General features: G+C 46.9%; 1 protein-coding gene across 2 annotated transcripts; it reads left to right on the top strand.

The window, feature by feature from the left end:
• Window positions 1-2,356: 2,356 nt before the first annotated feature.
• UBA52 (ubiquitin A-52 residue ribosomal protein fusion product 1) lies at window positions 2,357-8,692 on the top strand. Of its 2 annotated transcripts, none has more exons than XM_073686378.1 (5): window positions 2,357-2,446; window positions 4,184-4,305; window positions 4,464-4,550; window positions 5,690-5,792; window positions 8,540-8,692. In XM_073686378.1, exons 2-5 carry the CDS (start codon window positions 4,203-4,205, stop codon window positions 8,631-8,633), a joined length of 387 nt encoding a protein of 128 aa, XP_073542479.1. In that variant the 5' UTR covers window positions 2,357-2,446; window positions 4,184-4,202; the 3' UTR covers window positions 8,634-8,692. The 2 variants fall into 2 exon arrangements, with proteins under 2 accessions (XP_073542479.1, XP_073542480.1); XM_073686379.1 differs by lacking the exon at window positions 2,357-2,446 and adding an exon at window positions 2,474-2,601.
• The last annotated feature ends 7,310 nt before the right edge of the window (window positions 8,693-16,002 follow it).

Here is a 16,002-nt window from a genome sequence, read left to right as displayed (position 1 = left end):
TCTCCCCGCAAAATGGGTGTCTGTACGTGTTAGTTGACGGGGGCCATAGACTGCAATGGTGATTGGCAGAGTGAATGTGCAGTCTGATGTGCGTTTTTTTGGGATGTAGTTGCCTTAGCCTAACAGTTTTCTGCTCTTACTATGTGCCCACGATGCAGAAATGAAGCAGAAAATTTCTGCATCTCCCTGGCAGAAAATGCATGTGGATTGTGCATGCGTTTTTTTCCTGCGAAATACATGCGGATTGACAAGCGCTTTCAAAGCGATTTTAGCATCACTTGGAAAGTGCTTGACAACTCGGTCACACTATATAAATCCATGCAAACAGCATAGATTTATATAGTGTGACCTTTTTTAGAATGGTTAAAAATAAACCTATACTTACCTTCCGATGGCCCAGCGTGTGTTGCTGCTCTCCTTCCTGGCTGCCAGCTGATCGCTGGGACACTGCATTGAAAGACCTGCCGTCACATGACTGTGACGTCACCGCAGGTCCTTCAGTCCTGCCCGCAAGCACAGGGAAGGAGACCGGGGGCCGTCGGAAGGTGAATAATCTTTATTTTATTTATTTTTTTTTTTTACAGTTTCTATGGTACCTGCGTGTGGATGAGAGTCTTCTCTTCTCCACACTCGGGTACCATCCGCACATTAGAACGCGCCAATTCCGCAAGTACAGATGCAGTCTTGTGGAATTGGCACGTTCTAATGCAAGTCAATGGCGGTGAAAATGCAGCACTTCTGCAAAATAATTGGTAGTGCTGCGTTTTTTTCCGCAATGATAACCTGCAACGAAAATTTCTGCAGCATGTGCACAGCACATGCGGATTATCATTGGGGAACATTGCTGCCCTTCTACCAAGCTTTGTTAATGTGTTTCCGCAGCTGTGGAAACGCATTAAAAACGCATGGTGGGCACACAGCCTTACTGTAGCACATATTAAGTTCAATTGGCCCTGCACTTTTTCCTAAATATCACTTGCTTCCTGGGTAAATGCAGAGTCTGTAAAAGATGTCCACACTGTTGTCTTGAGGGTTGGTAGCCTGACAAAGGATACAATCTGATGTATGAATGGACTTTTTTGATTCAGTAATGCGGACATAAGATTCTGATATGTTTAAAAAGAAAATAAAAATGTTAGTGGGTTGTTGTAGCTTGTTTAAAGAGAACTTAGTGGCAAGCCATGGGTATGAAAGGAGAAAATAATATACCCATCCCTGGAATCTGCTCCATGCACCAGCATTGCCATTCCAAGGCTCTCAATCAGCCTGGAATTAGATGATGAATGGACCAATCGAAGTCAGATGACAGAGCATGAATCGGGATGCACGGACTGGCTGAGGGTCTCATGACCTGTACTTCACAGCCTCTTTGACCTACAGTGAGCCCTTGCTGTGGCATGACCTTATTAGGTTTAGGGGGCAATCACTTTTTCACATAGGACCTTGTAGGTATGGATTTCTTTTTCCCATAATAAAGACCTTCATTTAAAAACTGCATTTTGTGTTATCTTTGTCTAATATTTACATTTGTTTTGTGATCTGAAACATTTAAGTGTGACAAACATGCAAAAGAATAAGAGATCAGGAAGGGGACAAACACTTTTTCACACCACTGTAGGTCAGGAGCCCATAACCTTCTCCCCTGTGTACTGGGACAGTTATAAATGGCTGTATGAATTCACTCCTTGCAATGATGTTAAGATCATTTATATTGGGTTCTTGACATTTGGTAATTGTATACTGTTTCACCTCAATGCCCCTCTGTAATATTCTTTGTTGTTTAGGTCTGTAACAGAAGAATTAACAAGGATTGTATAGATAGTCAATGCAGAGATTAAAAAGCTATTTTTCTGATCGTACAAAAAAAAGTGTTTATTTTCAAGCATAATTTTGAGTAGCTGAAACTCCTTATACAGTTACCTGTACCCAATCAGAGCTTTCTGTAATAATATGTAATTTCTCATATGTATCATTGGTGGGCACAGGAAGCCATGGGTATGGGCTAGGAGGTGGTATAGGAAGGAAAAAAATATTGCCGCCTCCTATTTCGGCTCTGTCTGGCCTATATGCCCTGAGACAGTCGGGTTTAGTCCAAGGTGGACAAACTAAAGTCACCACAGTGGTCCCTTACAGAACATACTTTTTATTTGATAGATTTGTATATCTAATATATATATATATATATTTTTAAATCTGAAACCTACTTGCTGTTGCCGGGAAAGTAATACAATATATAATTCTACTGATGTTCTCCAGTAAATGGTGAGAAGCCCACGGATTGCCAATACCGTGCTGACAGCTCGGGTTTCTGAAGTTCTGTACGAGATGCCCACAACAAACATGGCGGCACAGAGGACGTCACCGGGCACCGCCCACAGGAGCAGCAGGGAAAACGTCACTTCCAGATCCGGTCCGTCCTTTTCTCCTCCGTCGGGCCGCCGTGCGGGTGGGTATGTGTGGCGCGGTGCTGGCGCACATGGTCGGCTGGTATTAGGCTCCTCCATGTGTGACACAGACGTGGGGAAGGAGCGGCTCTCTCCAGCGGGGCGCTGCTAGGTGTAGTGGAGCAGCGGCCATATCGCCACATGGCTCCGGCCTTAGGTAGTGTGACACACTGCCACTAATGGCGGTGCTGGAGATCGGCTCGTGCATACATAGCAGACGCTTCCGTGCTGGGTGACTGCGGTCATTGTGGCGGAGGACAAGGTCTCATTACTGCTGGGTGGTCAGTACCTGTTATTACCAGGCTGATCGGCGGGGTCTGAGCCCTGGCACCCGCACTGATCGGCGGGGTCTGAGCCCTGGGACCCGCACTGATCGGCGGGGTCTGAGCCCTGGGACCCGCACTGATCGGCGGGGTCTGAGCCCTGGGACCCGCACTGATCGGCGGGGTCTGAGCCCTGGGACCCGCACTGATCGGCGGGGTCTGAGCCCTGGGACCCGCACTGATCGGCGGGGTCTGAGCCCTGGGACCCGCACTGATCGGCGGGGTCTGAGCCCTGGGAACCGCACTGATCGGCGGGGTCTGAGCCCTGGCACCCGCACTGATCGGCGGGGTCTGAGCCCTGGGACCCGCACTGATCGGCGGGGTCTGAGCCCTGGGACCCGCACTGATCGGCGGGGTCTGAGCCCTGGCACCCGCACTGATCGGCGGGGTCTGAGCCCTGGCACCCGCACTGATCGGCGGGGTCTGAGCCCTGGGACCCGCACTGATCGGCGGGGTCTGAGCCCTGGGACCCGCACTGATCGGCGGGGTCTGAGCCCTGGCACCCGCACTGATCGGCGGGGTCTGAGCCCTGGGACCCGCACTGATCGGCGGGGTCTGAGCCCTGGCACCCGCACTGATCGGCGGGGTCTGAGCCCTTGCACCCGCACTGATCGGCGGGGTCTGAGCCCTTGCACCCGCACTGATCGGCGGGGTCTGAGCCCTGGGACCCGCACTGATCGGCGGGGTCTGAGCCCTGGCACCCGCACTGATCGGCGGGGTCTGAGCCCTGGCACCCGCACTGATCGGCGGGGTCTGAGCCCTGGCACCCGCACTGATCGGCGGGGTCTGAGCCCTGGCACCCGCACTGATCGGCGGGGTCTGAGCACTCTGTGGCACTATGGAGTGTGCACACTTCTGCTTTATTCTAACAGATAAAACATGCCCGGTCTGTGCAGGTCCCAATGCTCTGGCTGGATGACCCTTTTAAAGTCCCCTAATAAAGTCTTTGAATCCTACCTTTATATTCTACTGCAGTTTCAACCAGTAAAATAAGCTTGGGCGCTGCCAATCTAATAGTGGGAAGGAAGAGTAAGGGGGTAATTATTGTCAGCCACCAGTGAAGCATTAGCCACCTAATACACACCATTGCCCATCTACAGGCCAGAGTCAGGAGTAATGTAGCATTGGTTACGTGTCTTGGGTCTGAGAGAGAGACAATCTGTGTACACGGCAGTCCCCGTCACTGCCATAGACTCTGCATAGGGCGACGGTGATGGTTGTGGAATTGGTGATTATACATTTATCTCCTAACCTGTGGCTGGATGACATGTTTTCCTTGGGATGACATCAGTCATTTAGTAATGTTACTTGAGTGAGGGCCTAAACTAACAATTGTTTGAGAGACCAGATAAATCGCTTTTTAAAATGACTCGATCGCATCTTTTCTGTTTAATAATGCTTGTTTATGTCTTGCAGGAAACAGGAAGGCTTCAAGATGCAGATCTTTGTAAAAACCCTTACTGGGAAGACTATCACACTTGAGGTCGAGCCCAGCGATACTATTGAAAATGTCAAGGCCAAGATTCAGGACAAGGAAGGTGAGGAACAGTCCCCAATCTGAAGGAATACTGTGCATTATTTCCCCCCTCTTGCTGCCTTCTTGTTCTCATCGGTATTTTGTTTCCTGGTGTTATATTTGGGTACTTTTTCTGATAGCACTTCTTTGATAGATGTTGACTAAGTTATGCTTTCTCAGGAATCCCCCCTGACCAGCAACGTCTGATCTTTGCTGGCAAGCAGCTTGAGGATGGACGTACCTTGTCTGACTACAACATCCAGAAAGGTAAGACAAGAATACATGGGAAGTCATGAAGACTTGCTCTTCTTAAAGGGGTTATCTGTGGCTATTTAATTTTTTTATTATGGGACTTAGAAGTTAAAGGCAGGTAGTTGCTAACTACCTGACTGGTGCTGGCTCACAGTGTTCACGGACCGCTCCTGCCGGTGATTCTGTGGTTTCCGTTTACGTCACATAGAGCAGCTACTTGTCTTCCGCTCTGCTCAGTGGTGTGACTGCCAGTATCAAGCTGATTGACAGCCAGCTCCCTGCTGCATAACTGGGTAGCTGGCAGTTAATCGGGTTGGCGTCGGCAGTCACACCTTGTCAGCAGCGCGGCCCAGAAGAGAAGGAGCTGCTCAGTTGGCATGAAGCAGCAGAATTGCTGGAAGGAGCCAGTGCTGGGCACAGCAGGCAGGTAGTTAGCAACTACCTGCATAGTGGTTCTTTGCCCAATAGGAAACAAATAAAATGGTCCCAGAAAACCACTTTAAGCTGGCCAGTGCCAATAATGTCTGTAAAGTGATGTATAATTAATTGAGTAAAATACACACTGCACAACCCTTATCTCCACATCATAAACTGCCGATTAAGAGGGGCCTAGTACACTTAAAAAGAGCCTGACAGTGATGCATGCTGCCCAATCTGTGACGCTGGCAGTATTAACTCCGCTAGATGTGTTTGACTCTGAAAGACTAAGGCGTTTCAGAGAAAAACATGCTTTACAAGCAACCGGGTACGGAGACCGCGCTATAGACTAGTCGGATAGGCATGTTCCTGTGGCTTCTTCCCGCCCTGTGCCAGGTCTCATGTGAGTATAGACATAGACCAGTTAATCATGGCCAGCGGGCGGCGAGAAGCTGCCGGGGACCTGCCTGTCCGACCAGTCTACACTCTGTCCCTTGTGGCTTTAAAGTATGTTTTTCTCTGAAATGCTGCAGCGTTTGAGTCAGACGTACCTGTTTGAGATGATACAGCCAGTGCCTGATACGTGTTGCCCCTGGATTTGGCATCATGTATCAGCAGGTTCACTTTAAGATTGTTTGCCCATATCAACAGGTGTTGTGTCCGAATTCTTTGCACGAGGTCTTTTTACATTAGCTGCTGTTTATCTGTTTTTGTGACCTGTTCGATGTCTTCATCAGAGTCAACCTTACATCTGGTGCTGCGTCTCCGTGGTGGTATCATTGAGCCTTCCCTCCGCCAACTTGCCCAGAAGTACAATTGTGACAAGATGATTTGCCGCAAGTAAGACCACTGTCCATGATTGATGCATTGGGAATCTTATCGCAATCACTTTATTTTTTTTTTTGCTATATCTGAGGGCAACAGAGTGGTGACAGACATGCTAAGTATTGGGCTTTAGGCTACGGCCCCACGAGCAGTGTTTGGTCAGTATTTATTCCTCACCTGGTTACAAATACTGTGGAAAATCAGAGAAAAGGTATTCTAGAAACAAGTCACCAATTCTGCATTTATCACCCACTCCTGGTTTTGGCTCCCACTCCTGAAAAAAAAATACTGATCAAATACTGATAGTGGGGCTGTAGCATTAATGTGAAATATCGAAGAACCTTCATGTCAAGATGCAGTGCTGTGATGGTTCTCCACCCTCTGGAATCTCTCATATTCAAGTGTCTTCTGAGGGCAGCACAAGGGACCAGACATGCCCCTTTAAAAATGGACTGATATGGCCATGTGGATAGACAAGATTATAATGGCATTTTCAGAGCATTATACACTGAGCAGAATGTCATCTATTGCCCTGCGTATATAGAGAGCTGCAGAACATGCAGTACACAGACTAGGGTCTTGTGGGATTTTAGGCAATCTAGCTGTATTATTCTTGGTTAGATGGTAGTAAAGCATCTTCAGAATGTTGGGGTTTTGGTGCCAGTGAAACTTACAAATTAATTGCCATAAGTAGAAATGCTTAATTGCAACTTTCCATAGATTGCTCTACAACGTGTGCATGTAGCACAGGCCCAATCAAAAGCATAATGCTGAATATTGTGAAGTGGTTTCAGGTCTGTCAAAGTGGCGCATTAATGGCACAGTAGTGTTGGGCTGTGCTCACATCTGCGTTGGAGCCTCTGATGCAGGTCCTGTCACTTGACAGGAACGATGACCCTGCTTCCTGGTTTTCACTCTGAGCAAAGCAGAATGCATATGTGAGCAGCTTATAGGGGTTGTCCAAGACTTTATCATTGATTGTCTAGCCTTAGGGTAGGTCAATCAATGTTAACCCCTTCATGACCGGATCATTTTCAGTTTTTGCGTTTGTCTTTTGCTCCCGTTCTTCCTAGAGCCGTAACTTTTATTTTTTATTTTTCAGTCAATATGGCCATGTGAGGGCTTATTTTTTGCGGGACAAGTTGTACTTTTGAACGACATTACTGGTTTTACCATATTGTGTACTGGAAGAATGGGAAAAAATTCAAAGTGTGGTGAAATTGCAAAAAAGTGCAATTTCACTTTTTTTTTTTTTTTTTTTTATACCACGTTCACTGAATGTTAAAACTGACCTGCCATTATTATTCTCCAGGTCATTACGAGTTCGTAGATGCCAAACATGTATAGGTTCTTTTTTATTTCAGTGGTGGAAAAAATCCAAAGTTTGCTAAAAAAAAAAAAAAAAAATCACCATTTTCCGAGACCCGTAGCGTCTCCATTTTTCGGTATCTGGGGCTGGGTGATGGCATATTTTTTGCGCACCGGGCAATTGATAACCATTTTGGGGTAGATACGATGTTTTGATCCCCCATTATTGCATTTTATTGCAGCCAAAAAAACTTAATTCTGGCGTTTAGAATCTTTTTTTCTTGTTGCACAGTTTACCAACCGTATTAAATTTTTTTTTATATTGATAGATCGGCGATTCTGAATGCGGCTTTACCAAATGTGTATGTGTTTTTTTTTTTCACCGCTGGGCGGCGCTCATAGCTATCTGGCAGTGACAACCACAGGGGTCTCCTGCAGACCCTGGGTTGTCATGCCGACCCATCAGTGACCCGCGATCATGTGATGGGGTTGCCGATGGGCGGGGCCTATGACGCGCTTCCTGGAAGCGCGCGTTAAATACCACTGTCAGAGATTGACTGCAGCATTTAACTAGTTAACAGACGCGAGTGGATCGTGATTCCACTCGCTGCTGTTGCGGGCGCATGTGAGCTGTATAAATCAGCTGTCATGTGCCCGGAAAGGTGCGGGTTCCGGTGCTTACGCTCCACATCAGAAAGGGGTTTAAGTCCTGGACAACCCCTTTAAGATACTGGATGTAGTTGCTGACAATGATCTAGTTTAAGAAAAGCCAAAACAATTTTCTGCTTTCCAATATTGGAATGGAAAATGTAGGTTGCAGCCACATTTTGTAACTGGCTGCACGGCTTAAAGGGGTTGTCCACCACTAGGACAACTGCTTCTTGATCTAAATGTTCGGCCCTGATAAAATAAAGCTTATACTCTCCTCCCGTGCCGGTGCTGTTCCAGTGGTGTCAGCACTCGTGGTCCCGGGGCTCCAGTGCCGTTGTTGTGACACTTGAGCCAGGCGCCCAGTCCCCCACCTTCGGACAAATCGAACATGAAGAGGAAGTCCAGGCTGTGGCTGATCTGACTTCCTCTTCATGCTCAATTGGACAGTAGGCGAGGACAGTGATGTCAGCGCTGATTGGGGGCCGGGCTCACGTGTCACAACAGCACGAGAGACCCGAGGAGAGCGTTTGCTGACACTGCGGATTTTATTTTATTGGGGCCAAGCGTGGGGTGTAACAAGGAGTTGTCCAAGTAGTAGACAACTTCTTAAAGATTCACCCACTAACAGCGGCAGCCAATTACCTCACGATTGTAAAACAAAATGGTGTTACAGTTGGCTGCCACTGTGGGCAGAGATGTGACTGCATGCGGCCAGCTGCTGCGTTTGGTCTCGGCCCATACTAATTTATGGCTATTAGATTTTTGGTTTTCTAATTGTCTTAACTATTTCTGTTGCATTTCAGGTGTTATGCCCGTCTTCATCCTCGTGCTGTAAACTGTCGCAAGAAGAAATGTGGCCACACCAATAACTTGCGCCCCAAGAAGAAGCTCAAATAAGCTCCATATCTTCCATGCTTATTTTTGACTTTGTTGAGAAATAAACAAATCAAAATGTTTTAGCTTCTAATATTTTCTAATAAAATGAGTTGTTTCAAGGATTATTGCTTTCCATGGGCAAGATGGCAATAACTCTTGGTGCTGACCACCAGAAGCAGGGGTCCAGGAACAGCCGAGCATTAGACTGCAGAACTCCCATATAAATGAGTTGAGGAAATTAGAAACGGCGTCGCAGAGCTATACGGTTTCTGTAACTTCCGATCGTTTCCATATAGCACTGTGCTAGTCTGTTCTCATAACCCTCCCTCTAGTGTCCCCACCTAGAAGCATTTACGGCCATGAAGGTGTGGACATTGGTTTTTAAGATTCAATGAAAGGTCTTCCACATAATTTTGGGGATTTTATTTCTAAAAGCCTTCTAAAATAAAACACCGCAATACTCAGGTGCTTAAATTGCCTGCCTTTGCCAGTCCTAAATGCTATGATAACGTCAATACATGATGCTTCATCTTATTTGATTATATATGAAACTTGGTATATGAAACAGCATAGCCCACTTGGGATAGACAGATTTTCCTATCTTGAGCATGAATGGCTGAGACTGGAAAACCCTTAAGTTTCTCCTGTGATGGAGCTTGCGGACAAGTGCTCACTGAGGGCCCATTCATTATTGCATTTCCGACTGTCTCCAGATGTTTTTGACAGATACTTGAAATGCGATTAAAAAACAAAAACTTTACTCCATTCTCCTGGAGGGGTTTTATGTATGTCAGCTATTTTGGCGCAATTTTCTGCCCCATTTTGCGAAACCTTTGACTTTTCGATCGGAAAAGTTGCAAAACCAGTTTTAGACACAATTTTGGACTTTGCACAAAATTCATGAATCGCCTGTTTTGGGGAGTTTGGTACAAAAAAAAAAAAAAACCGCAAAAAACATGTAAAAAAAATAGGTACTTTAACCCCTTTACCACCGTTTGCACATTAATGTCCAGGCCAATTTTTACAATTCTGACCACTGTCACTTTGAGGTAATAACTTTAGAACGCTTCCAGGGATCTCACTGATTCTGAGATTGTTTTTTCATGGCATATTGTACTCCATGATAGTGGTAAAATTTATTTGATATGACTGGCATTTATTTGTGAAAAAATTGGAAATTTGTCAAATTTTATGCCCTTAAATCAGAGAGATATGTCACATAAAATAGTTAAATGATATTTCCCACATATCTACTTTACATCACAATTTTGGAAGCATAATTTTTTTTTTGTTAGGAAGTTATAAGGGTTAAAAGTTGACCAGCGATTTCTAATTTTTCCAACAAAATTTACAAAACCATTTTTTTTAGAGACCACATCTCATTTGAAGTGACTTTAAGGGGTCTTTATGACAGAAAGTACCCAAAAGTGGCACGATTCTAAAAACTGCTCACCTCAAGGTGCTCAAAACCACATTCAAGATGTTTATTAACCCTTCAGGTGTTTCACAGGAATTTTTGGAATGTAGAAGAAAACAATGAACATTTAACAAAAATTTTACTTTAGTTCCATTTTTTATTTTCGCAAGAGTTACTCGAAAAAATGGACCCCTAAATGTGTTGTGTAATTTCTCCTGACCACGCCGATACCCCGTATGTGAGGGAAAACCACTATTTGGGCGCACGGCAGGGCTTGGAAGGGAAGGAGCGCTGTGTGACACTTTTTTTTTTTTTAAACCAATTATTTTTATTTAGGTTTCAAAAATTTACAGCAAACAGTTATCAATATACATATAACAATTCACATAATGTGTAGTAATACAGTCAAAACCCTCTCCCCCCTCCCGCCAATACTCCTTATGCTGGGCATACCTGGGAACATTGACAATCATATTACCGCCATCCATGCGCACCATATTTTCCCAAAAGTTCTCTCTCCATGCCTCCGCCTGTAAATGCTTTCCTCTAAATGCATTACCGTACGTGTCTGAGCAATAAATTCCCTCCAAGTGGGGGGTTCCGAATCTGTCCATTTTCGTGCTATTAGTTTGCGTGCCACATATAGCAATCGCGCTATCGCCACTTTGTAATGTTCTGAGACAGGTATTCCATCCACCTCCCCCAAAACACACAGCACCGGGTTTCTGTCAATTGTACATGTATAAGCCCTCTCAATTTTGCTAACAAAGACCAACCAATAAGCCACTAGCCGCAGGCATGACCATAGCATGTGTAGCAGTCCGGCCTGGTCCGTGCCACATCTAGGGCAACTGGAATCTCCCCTCAAGCCCGCCTTGTACAGGCGCAGCGGTGTTTTGTATGTCCTATGTATTATGTATAATTGGGAGATCCGTGCCTGCTCGCTTAGAGAGATCTTCGGGACATATTCTAGAATTGCCTCCCATTGTTCTGTTGTGAGGGTACCCACCTCCCTTTCCCATTTACTCTTTGCAATGAAGTGATTTCCCCCCAGATAGGAGTGCAGTAGGTCATGATATAAGCTCGATATGACTCCCCTCGTCCCTCCCTTCATACACACAGAGTCTAGTACAATGTCACCCTGAACCGTCATGGCTCCCAATCCACACTGTGCCCTCCAAGCATGTCAAAGCCTATAGTATTGAAATCCCCATACCAAAGGCAAATCAAATTCTTCTCTCAATTTCTCAAAGGTCTTCAGGTCCGTTCCACTCTGCAGCTGGCACACATATCTCACTCCTTGCGCCTTCCAATTGCCCATTTGACACAGCTTATTAAGTTCCGGCAGATGTTCATTGCCCAACACCGGTGAGTACTTAGTCAGCCCGTCCACCCCCCTGATCTTTTTAGTAGTGTCCCATACCTTCTGAGTCAAGCCTAAGGTAGGATATATTGCTCCCAATTTCTTAAAGGTACCATCCTCTAACGCCTGGACCAGTGGGCGTCTCCCCGACACATGTACCAGCACCCGGCAAGCTGCCCCTCCACAATCGGGTTCTCTCCATCCCCTGACATGCTGGCCCTGTACTGCCAAGAAATAGACCCAGGGATTGGGTGCGGCCAATCCTCCCTCCTCCTTCCCATTTTGCAGCGTTCCCAATTTAATCCTTGCCTGCCTCTTGCCCCATATCAAGGATCTGAAGATAGAATCAATACCCTGAAACCGTTTTTTTGGTAGCCATATCGGTGAGTTGTGCAAAACGTACATTAGTTGTGGCATAAGGACCATCTTAATCAGGTTAGTTCTACCCGTCACCGTCAAAGCCAATTGGCACCATGCACCTATTTTCTTTTTAAATTTCTCTAGCAGAGGAACTAAATTCAGATCCGTGAATCGTGTCAATGGAAGCGCCACCCATATCCCAAGGTATTTAAATTGTGAAACCAGCTGGAGCTGCTTCCCCCTCTCATCTATCTCCTCCGCTTTTATTGGTCTATCTACAGCCATGACATAAGACTTGTGCCAGTTTATCTCCAGTCCCGAAATGCTCCCAAAGTGTTTAATTACATCCATCGTGCACCCCAATGTCTCTCCTGCATTTTCCAGAAATAACAGGATGTCATCGGCATACAGTGATATTTTTTCTTCCAGCCTCCCAAATTTAAATCCGACCACTCCTCTCTCAGCTCTTATTTTGGCCGCCAGGGGCTCCACTGCCACCGCAAACAATAGCGGGGACAGCGGGCACCCCTGCCTTGTGCCCCTATGTAAGTCAAACATCCCGGACCGTTCACCATTCACCTTAACTACCGCCCTTGGGGATGAGTACAATAACTTCACCCAGGCCATGAATGCGGGGCCAAATCCCATTATTTCCATGATTTTCCATAAATATTTCCATTCCACGCTATCAAATGCTTTTCTAGCGTCCAATGACATCACTATTCTCCTGCCACCATTATCAGCAGGCAGCTGCATATTAAGAAATAATCTTCTCAAGTTAACAGCCGTGGAGCGGTTGGGCATAAAGCCCGACTGGTCCTCGTGAATAACAGTATGCGCAACCCCGGTGAGCCGGGTGGCCAGGATCTTAGCGAGTATTTTGACATCCGTTGTCAACAACGATATAGGCCTATACGACTCCGCATCCATGGGATCTTTCCCCTCCTTTGGCAGAACCACTATCACCGCTTCCTCCATTGATCTCGGTAATGCCCCCTTCACCAAAGCCTCATCAAACACAGATTTCAATTTTGGAGCTAGCAGTTCCACCAGCTCCCTGTACACCTCCCCAGGTAGACCATCAGCACCCGGTGATTTGTTATTGGGCATAGACAAAATTGCACATTCCACCTCCTCCACACTCACAGGTTCATCCAACCTCATCCTATCTTCCTCAGACAATTTAGACAGTGAGATGCCTTCCAAAAATTCCTCTACGGCCCCCTCCGTGTCCCGTACTCTTGAATTGTACAGTGCCATGTAATATTCCTTGAAGACCTCCAATATGTCCTTTGTGTCTGTCAGAGTCGTCCCCGTTTGGTCTCTCAACCTGTACACCCTGGAAGACTCCCTCTGTGCCGCAGATATCACCGCCAACAAGTGACCCACTCTCTCTCCTTCCTCAAAGAATTGGGCTTGCTGAAATGCCCTTTTCCTCTCAGCTTGCATCATGTGCAGTTTATTAACTGCCTCCTGTGCCAATTTTAGTCTATTGTGAGCTACACTCGTTGGCGCCAAAATCATGTCTGCCTCTGCCCTTGTCAAGTCATCCTTTATTTGTTGATCTGCCAATTTAGTTTTGGTCTTACACCGTGAGATCTCACTTATAAAGAGTCCCCTCGTAAATGCCTTCATAGCCTCCCACACCACTGTGGCCTCAGCACTCCCTTCATTCACTTGGAAGAAGTGCTCTAGTTCTTTGGTTATGCCACCCATATCCACCACTTTAAGCCACGTCGGGTGAAGACGCCAACCTCCCCTCTGACCCTGAGCAGATCCCACTAGAAGCGTGACAACCATAGGACTATGATCCGATAGAGTCCTCTGTAGGTATTCCACCTCCCCAACCATCCCATCCATAGCAGTATCCCCAAAAGCCAGGTCTATCCTTGACAGTGTTCCGTGTGTAGCCGAGTGACACGAGAAGGTCCTCTTACCCTCATTTCGTACTCTCCACAGATCCACCAGCCCCAGCTCCCCCACGTAGGTGCCAAATGCAGTCATTCCGTCCCGTCCAGCTTCCATACCTGCCGGACGTACTTTATCCCAGTAATCATTCATGGTGTTGTTAACATCTCCCATAATCAACATCGGAGCCTCCCCCCATCTGGCCGTCAAGTCCATTACTGCTTGAAGTTCCTTTTTAGAATAAGACGGAGGGATATATAAAGCCACTAAAATCATTTTGTATCCATACAATCTGCACGCAATCCATACATACTGCCCTTCACTGTCTACTTGCACTGCCAGCTCTTCATAATGTGCGTTTTTGTGTATTAGGACTGACACCCCCCTGGAGTACGAGGAATAAGTGGAATGATATGTCTTTAACATCCACCCTCTCGATAGCCAGTGCCTAGTATCTCTAGTGAGATGGGTCTCCTGTAAGCACGCAATCATAGGATCACAAGATCTGATGTGATTCAGAACTGCTGCCCTCTTAATCCTGTCAGATATACCACGTACATTCCAACTTAAAATCCGAACCGTACGGTTACTCATTGTGCATTAGAAAAAACAATCCACCATCATCAAGTAACATCTTTCCATTTTGTTCCCAAGCATACCAGGTCAAACAGCATAAGCAACCCCATTTTCCCGCAAATCCAACCCATCCACCTCCCCCCCACCCCCTCCCCCCACCCTTCTCTTGTCACTCTCTTCCCAACGTGAGAGTGGGAGCTCAAAGAACCTGAGCAACATCGTAGTATACCGCATATCAACATGCGCCGTGTCCTCCTCCAGCATTGGCAGTCTCTCCACCACATAATCAATAGTATGCATAGTCCCGAACCATTAATCAAACAAATTAACTATAAAACGTAGATCCCAGCGGGGGTTTCTCCCCCTCCTCTGCGGTTTCGCAGAGCAATGCAGAGCCACAACCCTGTCCAGTGGTCAGGATAGCAGGGTCGTGCATTCACCGTGCCGAGTCCTCAGCTTCTCTCAATTTGCTCCGGTTCCGCTCCAACCACGAGGCGGCCTCTACCGGTGACGGGAAAAAATTGACCTTTCCAAAGGCTTCCACTCTTAATTTGGCAGGATAAATTGTAGAGTATTTCACATTCAAAGAGCGGAGCTGTTTCTTCACTTCACCATACCGTAGCCGCAGCTTTTGCACCTCAGCCGAGTAATCTGGGTATATTTCAATGCGTTTGCCCTCCAGGGTAAGATCTGTCAATTTTCTGGCCTTACGTAAGATAGTGTCCCGGTCTCTGCAGTTCAGGATTCTGGCTAACATCGTACGAGGGCCCTCTCCAGGCACTGGGGGTCTCATGGGCACTCGATGGGCACGCTCCACAGCAAACACCCTCGACAGGATATTAGACCCAAACTTTCCCAGCAGCCAGGTTTCAACAAAGGTCGTGGGGTCAGCACCCTCAGCTCTTTCAGGGATGCCCACAATACGCAAATTGTTCCTGCGTGACCGGTTTTCCAGGTCATCGTTTTTGTTAGCCACTACCGTGATCCTCTGAGTGTGCTGTTGCTGCGTCTTTTGCACTGAGGTTAAATGATCTTCTGTTACACCAACTCTGCCCTCCACCTCAGTCAATCTGGCTGTAACTTTCTGCATAGAAGCCTCAATGCCTCCCATGTCGGCTTTCAGACCATTCACCTGCTTTGTCAGAGCAGTTAAAGCAGTCTTGCAGTATAAGACAGCCTGGAATACATCTCGCAGAGTCGGCTCTGCCTCATCTGAACTTTCAGCTGCCAGCACAGTGTCACCATCCCCCTCCTCCTGCTGTTCAGTATGTAGCACAGGCACAGGCATCTCCTCACCATCTTCCTCCTCATCTCCATGCTTCTCACTGCCTTCAGTTCCTTCTTCATCTGCCTTCATGCCCCTCGCATACCTGTGCAGCCGTGCTGAAGCCTCCAGCCTCCGTGCATAGGCTGTGTTCCTCCTTCCCGCCTCTTCCTCTGTCTCGGTGCCATCTTGGGCTGAGGCACTGCTGCAGGCCCCGGCATCCTTCTGCCTTTTGCGGCCCATGTTGGACTCTCTGAGTCTGGCAGAAGCTCGCCTCTGACTCCCGGGACCCTCAGACAGTAGTTCCTGATAAGGGATTTGGCTGGTTCGGGCTCTGTGCAGGATAATTGAAGCTAATGGTGGTGGAGAGGCACTGCCACCCGACCTCTCACATCAAGAGCTAGGCCACACCCCGTGTGACTCTTTGAATGCAAAACTTGCTGGAACTGAGAGTGGACGCCATGTCGTGTTTGGAGAGCCCCTGATGTGCCTAAACAGTAGA

Source organism: Phyllobates terribilis, unplaced genomic scaffold (genome assembly GCF_046119375.1).
Source record: "Phyllobates terribilis strain yellow unplaced genomic scaffold, ASM4611937v1 Scaffold_1__5_contigs__length_1240528914, whole genome shotgun sequence".
In the NCBI taxonomy this organism is placed as follows: Eukaryota; Metazoa; Chordata; class Amphibia; order Anura; family Dendrobatidae; genus Phyllobates; species Phyllobates terribilis.
This window is presented reverse-complemented; position numbering and strand designations above follow the sequence as displayed.